Source organism: Saccoglossus kowalevskii, chromosome 16 (assembly GCF_978046115.1).
Source record: "Saccoglossus kowalevskii chromosome 16, keSacKowa6.1, whole genome shotgun sequence".
NCBI classification, from domain to species: Eukaryota; Metazoa; Hemichordata; class Enteropneusta; family Harrimaniidae; genus Saccoglossus; species Saccoglossus kowalevskii.
The window spans coordinates 1,254,614-1,264,540 of record NC_140656.1 but is presented as its reverse complement, the minus strand read 5'-3'; the positions used below and the strand labels follow the sequence as shown (position 1 = coordinate 1,264,540).

Below are 9,927 nucleotides of genomic sequence, written 5' to 3'. Positions count from 1 at the left end.
CCAGAAGTGACTTTTTAAAGGGGTCTGAGGGGTGTAAAAAACAGAGTTAAAGTGAAATGAAAAATTATTATAACCTCCTCACTAACCTAAAAGCACAAATAAATATTCAAAAGTTTTGAAAATTAAAACTTTCCGAAACGCGACGGAATTTCTGAAAGTAATCCGGACGCTGTTTTGTGTTCTTCTTGGATCAAACATTCTGATTGGTTGTTTTTCGCGTCAATGCGTGGCTTTGTCCAATCAAAATCATCGTTACGTAGTATCAGGATGCACACAGTAAAATTAACTGTTTCCAGGTCATAGCTGTTTTCAACGAAGCAAATATCAACAAACTTTCGATTCGAATGAAAATTATTTTTTAAGTATGTATTTTTATACATAATGCTATTATTTTTGCTAGAAACTGTTAACTGCAGATCGAAAATCTTCTATTATGTAGATTTTATTACATTTGATCATCTTGCTTTTTGGCGCCGATGACGCACATTCATGCAAGTTTTTTAATGAACCGAACGTTTGTGCGACAACATAAATTTTATATTGCCACGTCCAAATGAACAAAAAATACAATACATAAAATTTCCAGCAGTAAAAAAATACAGAAAATAAGTCATAGTACTTTTTTGAAACATTATTTTATTTTGGCTGACTTCATAAAACATTAGTTTTAAAAAAAACGAATTAACATCAACAAATAGTAATATGATTTCATATTGTAACTGTTGTAAATATTTTGTGCTTTCAATTAGTTATGCATCATGTCTTCAAAGATGATTTGTTTGTGTATTATTTATCCTGTGTTGTGTTGTGATGTTTCATACTGTATAATAAATATCAATACATATGACCTGTCTTCTTGCCAGTATGTGGCCATTTTGAATATTAATTAGTTCATGCATATTAATGAGTGAATATTCATACCGTCCAGCACTCTCTGTCTGCTGGGGAGAACCCTTATGGGTGCAACCAGTTCTGTGTGGGATATGGGTGCAACCAGTTCTGTGTGGGATATGGGTGCAACCAGTTCTGCGTGGGATATGGGTGCAACCAGTTCTGCGTGGGATATGGGTGCAACCAGTTCTGCGTGGGATATGGGTGCAACCAGTTCTGCGTGGGATATGGGTGCAACCAGTTCTGCGTGGGATATGGGTGCAACCAGTTCTGCGTGGGATATGGGTGCAACCAGTTCTGCGTGGGATATGGGTGCAACCAGTTCTGCGTGGGATATGGGTGTAACCAGTTCTGCGTGGGATATGGGTGTAACCAGTTCTGCGTGGGATATGGGTGTAACCAGTTCTGCGTGGGATATGGGTGTAACCAGTTCTGCGTGGGATATGGGTGTAACCAGTTCTGCGTGGGATATGGGTGTAACCAGTTCTGCGTGGGATATGGGTGTAACCAGTTCTGCGTGGGATATGGGTGTAACCAGTTCTGTAACCAGTCTGCGTGGGATATGGGTGTAACCAGTTCTGCATGGGATATGGGTGCAACCAGTTCTGCATGGGATATGGGTGCAACCAGTTCTGCATGGGATATGGGTGTAACCAGTTCTGTGTGAGATGTGGGTGTAACCAGTTTTGTGTGGGTTATGGGTGTAACCAATTCTGCGTGGGATATGTGTGTAACCAGTTCTGTAACCAGTTCTGCATGGGATATGGGTGTAACCAGTTCTGCGTCGGATATGGATGTAACCAGTTCTGCGAGTGTACATTATGAAATGGTTTGCCCACAGCATTTTATTTTATATTTCATACATTTTATTTAAACATCAAGAAACAAAAAATAGAATTCCACAGATCCATAGAATGGTTTATGAATTATCTCTTTATAGTGATAACAGCGAGAAGACTTATTCATCATCATCGTCATCATCTTCTTCATCACTTCCTCCCCCTGAACCTTCATTACTTGATGATGGAGGAGTGCTAAGCTCTTCTTCTTCTGATGGTAACTAGGAAGAAACAAAATAAAAACATTGTGTACTGAATGTTAAAATAGTGACCTGCTGAGTATAAATGGTTGCAGAGTGACTTAGTTATGGGTTAACACAAATTATTATAATCTGAATGGGAACAAAACAAGTCAATTACTAGTGCCAGTATGTATGGGTACTGAGAGGCACCGTGTTATGTATGGGTACTGAGAGGCACTGTGTTATGTATGGGTACTGAGAGGCACTGGGTTATGAATGGGTACTGAGAGGCACCAGGTTATGTATGGGTACTGAGAGGCACCGTGTTATGTATGGGTACTGAGAGGCACTGTGTTATGTATGGGTACTGAGAGGCACTGTGTTATGTATGGGTACTGAGAGGCACTGTGTTATGTATGGGTACTGAGAGGCACTGTGTTATGTATGGGTACTGAGAGGCACTGTGTTATGTATGGGTACTGAGAGGCACTGTGTTATGTATGGGTACTGAGAGGCACCGTGTTATGTATGGGTACTGAGAGGCACTGTGTTATGTATGGGTACTGAGAGGCACTGTGTTATGTATGGGTACTGAGAGGCACTGTGTTATGTATGGGTACTGAGAGGCACCGTGTTATGTATGGGTACTGAGAGGCACCGTGTTATGTATGGGTACTGAGAGGCACTGTGTTATGTATGGGTACTGAGAGGCACCGTGTTATGTATGGGTACTGAGAGGCACTGTGTTATGTATGGGTACTGAGAGGCACTGTGTTATGTATGGGTACTGAAAGGCACTGTGTTATGTATGGGTACTGAGAGGCACTGTGTTATGTATGGGTACTGAGAGGCACTGGGTTATGAATGGATACTGAGAGGCACCAGGTTATGTAAGGGTACTGAGAGGCACCGTGTTATGTATGGGTACTGAGAGGCACCGTGTTATGTATGGGTACTGAGAGGCACCGTGTTATGTAAGTAAGTAAGTAATTCTTTATTGCTATCGTATCCCATTTGAGATCTTGACATAAAATACAATAAAGTCAAAAACATGTAATAATAATATAAAAAAAAAGAAAATAAAAGGAAATACTAAAAGTACTGTAAATGAATGAAATAAATACATATCTCACAATAAGAGATGAATGAATAATTGTAATATAATGTAAATAAATGTGAATCTGTGTTTTGTGAGTTTTTTTTGAGGCAGCTGGTACTGAAGTTATTGTTTGATTTTTTGCTCCCTAAGCATAAAGCAAGTATAAATGTGTTTTGAAACGTCTTTAATTATGTGATCGTTTTTATTATTTAATATGTTTATTAATGTCTCTCCATACATTTTATGTTTAGTAAAAAGGCTGGTTCTTTCTTTATCATATAGCTGGCACGTGAAAAGGAAATGTTTCTCATCTTCAATTTCTCCAAGATCACAGACAGGGCATATTCTATCAGAGATGGAGATGTTTTTGTATCTGCCTGATTCAATCTGTAAACGGTGGGCACTTATTCTAAATTTGGTCATTGCAGCACGATATAGTGGATTTTTAATTATTTGGAGGTATTTCTCAAAAGAAAAATCAGTTTTTATTTCTCTGTATGTTCTCAATTTGCTTTTGTGATGCACGCCCTTATCATCATCATCAAACATGCATTCTTTACTTTTTTTTCTGGAATTGCATTTTAAGTTTTTCTGTAATGTCTTCAATAGTAGCATTGCTGTATTTAATTTGCCCATCTTTCCAGATATTACTTAAATTTAGGTTTTCAGAATCTTTTTCACACCAGATACCCAGTTTTTAGTACCAGAATCATGCATCTTAATACCAAGCTTGTATGCTTCACATACTAATGTATTTTCAGGCATTTCCTGAACCCTCATCCAATATTTTAAGTTGTTTTGTACCCTGTGTTGTAAGAGGGTACCTCCCTAATTCAATTAAACATGGCAAGTTTGAGGCTCTGCTGTTCACTTTTAATAAAAACTTGCAGAATTTGGTATGGAGTTTTTCCATGGGTGTTGTCAAATTCCAAAGCTGTTTTGTGTGGGCAATAATATCACTAGACCATATTTCAGTGCAGTATAAGAGAATTGGTCTAACTACTGCATCAAACATCTTCAAATGAATTCTGAGTGGTGTACAAGTTGACAAAAATAATAGCTGATTCATTTTGAAGCAGGCCTTAAGAGCTTTGTTTTTTAGGTCTACCTGGGCTTTTTCTAATTTCCCTGTTGTATTTAAATTTATGCCAAGGTAAGTGTATGATGTCACTCTTTCCAGTACATCCTGGTTTATAAAAAAAATTATATTTGTCTAGGCGTCTACCTGATTTGTTAAATATGATTGTTTTAGATTTTTTAATGTTGATCTCCAACTTCCATTTGTGGCAGTATAATTGCAGGGAATTAATCGCATTCTGAAGACCTGTATTGGTTTCTGAAAGGAGAAGCAAGTCATCTGCATAGAGTAGACATGGAAGTTGGTTATTTAATAAAGTTATGTATAGGTACTGAGAGGCACCATGTTATGTATGGGTACTGAGAGGCACCGTGTTATGTATGGGTACTGAGAGGCACCGTGTTATGTATGGGTACCGAGAGGCACCGTGTTATGTATGGGTACCGAGAGGCACCGTGTTATGTATGGGTACCGAGAGGCACCGTGTTATGTATGGGTACCGAGAGGCACCGTGTTATGTATGGGTACCGAGAGGCACCGTGTTATGTATGGGTACCGAGAGGCACCGTGTTATGTATGGGTACCGAGAGGCACCGTGTTATGTATGGGTACCGAGAGGCACCGTGTTATGTATGGGTACTGAGAGGCACCGTGTTATGTATGGGTACTGAGAGGCACTGTGTTATGTATGGGTACTGAGAGGCACTGTGTTATGTATAGGTACTGAGAGGCACTGTGTTATGTATAGGTACTGAGAGGCACCGTGTTATGTATAGGTACTGAGAGGCACTGTGTTATGTATGGGTACTGAGAGGCACTGTGTTTTGTATGGGTACTGAGAGGCACCGTGTTATGTATGGGTACTGAGAGGCACCGTGTTATGTATGGGTACTGAGAGGCACCGTGTTATGTATGGGTACTGAGAGGCACCGTGTTATGTATGGGTACTGAGAGGCACCGTGTTATGTATGGGTACTGAGAGGCACCGTGTTATGTATGGGTACTGAGAGGCACCGTGTTATGTATGGGTACTGAGAGGCACCGTGTTATGTATGGGTACTGAGAGGCACCGTGTTATGTATGGGTACTGAGAGGCACCGTGTTATGTATGGGTACTGAGAGGCACCGTGTTATGTATGGATACTGAGAGGCACCGTGTTATGTATGGGTACTGAGAGGCACCGTGTTATGTATGGGTACTGAGAGGCACCGTGTTATGTATGGGTACTGAGAGGCACCGTGTTATGTATGGGTACTGAGAGGCACCGTGTTATGTATGGATACTGAGAGGCACCGTGTTATGTATGGGTACTGAGAGGCACTGTGTTATGTATAGGTACTGAGAGGCACTGTGTTATGTATGGGTACTGAGAGGCACCGTGTTATGTATGGGTACTGAGAGGCACCGTGTTATGTATGGGTACTGAGAGGCACCGTGTTATGTATGGGTACCGAGAGGCACTGTGTTATGAATGAGCATGCAAGATATTAGCATCCCTATAATTAGTGTACAAAAGGCATGATGCTAAATATTCAAGCCTAATATACAAGCTTTTGTTCCAAGAGGGAAAATATTCTATTGATTGTAATATCAGCTGTTGTAAATGTACAAAACACTATGGAATGCATCCATGCAGACAACACATGTAACTGGATTTATGTACATCGCATATTGCAAACAATATAGAGTGACCACAAACACGAATGCTGACTTGGCAAATTTTATTGACTATTAGTGACACATTTGTCTCCCATCAAATCTTATTCCATAATTTATGGTTTGGTCAAAATATGAAAAATGTGAATCTCAGCCTTATTCTGTATTTTACACAATGATTACAATCTGAAAATGGATTCCTTGCAAAATGAGATGAAGTCATACAATCATGACAGCTGCCACCATTAAAATCCTGCTAACGTATTAAAACATTTTCAGTCCACCAAATATTGCTGACACTGCATATCAAATCAACACTTGAACTTTGGGAAATATATTGCAATTTGGACAGATAATTCGTATCTTCACAACTTTTGAATATTTATTTGTATTTATAGGTTTGTGTAAAAATTAAAGTAATTTTCAGAGTTCATTTTACACTATTTTTGTCACTGGTTAGAACACATTAAGAGTCACTTCTGGCAAGGCAATTATTTTTTTTACTGGCCAAAATATAAAGCATTTTTTAACAGACATAATAGCCTGCAATTTTCAGTGGTCATAATATTTTTTTTTTAATGATAGTGTTTATTTCACATAATAAATATAATAGAACCTGAGGACAAGTCCCCATTGTGGATGTCTTACAGGGACTGAAATTCAGACAATAGAAAATTGGTTCACAGTGCCCCCTGTGCAGTCTTAGAGATTTACATAAACCATTTTAATAACAGAGAGAGGTTAGTCATATCTTTTATAAACTGATTTTGACAGAGCAAAAAAAAAACACACTGCTGACACAACAGCTGACACAGTGTATGCGATTGGAATGTGCTACAAATAACAAATGAACTCAACAATTGCAAGCAATATTATCTATTTATTAAAATGTTATCTCAGTACTTGATAAATAGTTTTTCATTTCAAATAAAAATGTTTCCTGAATATCTTCAACAGAGATGTCGCCATGAATAGTGTGATTTGAAATTTGCATGTCTGTGCCATCATTAACTACATGTACCACCTTTTAGAAGCACATCTCCAATAAAAGTACACATTTAACCAAAAATTGCACTAAGCCAGCTGAGAGTGAGCTTATAGTGTATGTGGTATAAAGACACTAAGCCAGCTGAGAGTAAGCTTATAGTGTATATGGTATAAAGACACTAAGCCAGCTGACAGTGAGCTTATAGTGTATGTGGTATAAAGACACTAAGCCAGCTGAGAGTAAGCTTATAGTGTATGTGGTATAAAGACACTAAGCCAGCTGAGAGTGAGCTTACAGTGTATGTGGTATAAAGACACTAAGCCAGCTGAGAGTGAGCTTACAGTGTATGTGGTATAAAGACACTAAGCCAGCTGAGAGTAAGCTTATAGTGTATGTGGTATAAAGACACTAAGCCAGCTGAGAGTGAACTTATAGTGTATGTGGTATAAAGACACTAAGCCAGCTGAGAGTGAGCTTATAGTGTATGTGGTATAAAGACACTAAGCCAGCTGAGAGTGAGCTTATAGTGTATGTGGTATAAAGACACTAAGCCAGCTGAGAGTGAGCTTATAGTGTATATGGTATAAAGACACTAAGCCAGCAGAGAGTGAGCTTATAGTGTATATGATATAAAGACACTAAGCCAGCTGAGAGTGAGCTTATAGTGTATGTGGTATAAAGACACTAAGCCAGCTGAGAGTGAGCTTATAGTGTATGTGGTATAAAGACACTAAGCCAGCAGAGAGTGAGCTTATAGTGTATGTGGTATAAAGACACTAAGCCAGCTGAGAGTGAGCTTATAGTGTATGTGATATAAAGACACTAAGCCAGCTGAGAGTGAGCTTATAGTGTATGTGGTATAAAGACACTAAGCCAGCTGAGAGTGAGCTTATAGTGTATGTGATATAAAGACACTAAGCCAGCTGAGAGTGAGCTTATAGTGTATGTGGTATAAAGACACTAAGCCAGCTGAGAGTGAGCTTATAGTGTATGTGGTATAAAGACACTAAGCCAGCTGAGAGTGAGCTTATAGTGTATGTGGTATAAAGACACTAAGCCAGCTGAGAGTGAGCTTATAGTGTATGTGGTATAAAGACACTAAGCCAGCTGAGAGTGAGCTTATAGTGTATGTGGTATAAAGACACTAAGCCAGCTGAGAGTGAGCTTATAGTGTATGTGGTATAAAGACACTAAGCCAGCTGAGAGTGAACTTATAGTGTATGTGGTATAAAGACACTAAGCCAGCTGAGAGTGAGCTTATAGTGTATGTGGTATAAAGACACTAAGCCAGCTGAGAGTGAGCTTATAGTGTATGTGGTATAAAGACACTAAGCCAGCTGAGAGTGAGCTTATAGTGTATGTGGTATAAAGACACTAAGCCAGCTGAGAGTGAGCTTATAGTGTATGTGGTATAAAGACACTAAGCCAGCTGAGAGTGAACTTATAGTGTATGTGGTATAAAGACACTAAGCCAGCTGAGAGTGAGCTTATAGTGTATATGGTATAAAGACACTAAGCCAGCAGAGAGTAAGCTTATAGTGTATGTGGTATAAAGACACTAAGCAAGCTGAGAATGAGCTTATAGTGTATGTGGTATAAAGACACTAAGCCAGCTGAGAGTGAGCTTATAGTGTATGTGGTATAAAGACACTAAGCCAGCTGAGAGTGAGCTTATAGTGTATATGGTATAAAGACACTAAGCCAGCAGAGAGTAAGCTTATAGTGTATGTGATATAAAGACACTAAGCCAGCTGAGAGTAAGCTTATAGTGTATGTGGTATAAAGACACTAAGCCAGCAGAGAGTGAGCTTATAGTGTATGTGGTATGAAGACACTAAGCCAGCTGAGAGTGAACTTATAGTGTATGTGGTATAAAGACACTAAGCCAGCTCAGAGTGAGCTTATCGTGTATATGGTATAAAGACACTAAGCCAGCTGAGAGTGAGCTTATAGTGTATGTGGTATAAAGACACTAAGCCAGCTGAGAGTGAGCTTATAGTGTATATGATATAAAGACACTAAGCCAGCTGAGAGTGAGCTTATAGTGTATGTGGTATAAAGACACTAAGCCAGCTGAGAGTAAGCTTAGTGTATGTAGTATAAAGACACTAAGCAAGCCAGCTGAGAATGAGCTTATAGTGTATGTGGTATAAAGACACTAAGCCAGCTGAGAGTGAGCTTATAGTGTATGCGGTATAAAGACACTAAGCCAGCTCAGAGTGAGCTTATCGTGTATATGGTATAAAGACACTAAGCCAGCTGAGAGTGAGCTTATAGTGTATGTGGTATAAAGACACTAAGCCAGCTGAGAGTGAGCTTATAGTGTATATGATATAAAGACACTAAGCCAGCTGAGAGTGAGCTTATAGTGTATGTGGTATAAAGACACTAAGCCAGCTGAGAGTGAGCTTATAGTGTATATGGTATAAAGACACTAAGCCAGCTGAGAGTGAGCTTATAGCGTATGTGGTATAAAGACACTAAGCCAGCTGAGAGTGATGTAATAAAATGTGTGTATTTTTATGAATATGTTTGTTTCTTCATTGTAAAAAGTATTGTGGAAATCAAAGACGACTCGTTTCGGATTTTTTCATAAGCTACTCAATATGCATAGACATGGCCCAAAAACTAATTATGTCTGGACATCAACCCGAGGTACACATGTTTCAAATTTGCATAATTTACTTAGATTGAAATTTTGCTTACACAGGCTTAAATGAGAAAATCAATAACAATTACATACACAGTATAAACAGTCCATGAGACTTTGAATTAAAATTGTGAACAACCAGTTCAGGAAAATATGTGTTGATTGCTATTCATTAACTCAAAACTCACTTAAGGCAATTTTCAAATAAATAGCAATTTTGCATATTCAAATCGAGGTCTCTGGTCTACATTGTCAAACTACTACAAAATGTTCACACAATATTGGAGTTCAATAAAGGCCCAATTCAGTTGCCCTGGGTGCTTGTTTAATGAAAGTGTGACTATGCTAACGAGTGCAGAATCATGCATAGTTTATTGAAATGCTGATAACACTAATCCTGCAAGCATTAAATTAATGTGTATGCTACACAGACATTATGTACACAGTTAATACAGAACATATTTTGAACATACAATAATGTGGCATTGACAACTCCTTGGAATTATGTTTATTTCACAATAGCTTTTGTCGGAAATGACACAT

General features: G+C 38.6%; 1 protein-coding gene across 1 annotated transcript in view; it reads right to left on the bottom strand.

Moving 5' to 3' along the window:
- Window positions 1-1,706: 1,706 nt before the first annotated feature.
- The window catches only part of LOC100378614 (FACT complex subunit SSRP1-like), a 63,930-nt gene continuing 55,709 nt past the window's right edge, over window positions 1,707-9,927 (bottom strand). Inside the window, exon 17 of the mRNA XM_085491572.1 lies at window positions 1,707-1,951. Coding sequence (XP_085347698.1) covers window positions 1,850-1,951 — 102 coding nt within the window. The 3' untranslated portion in view covers window positions 1,707-1,849. The remainder of the gene's footprint in view (window positions 1,952-9,927) is intronic.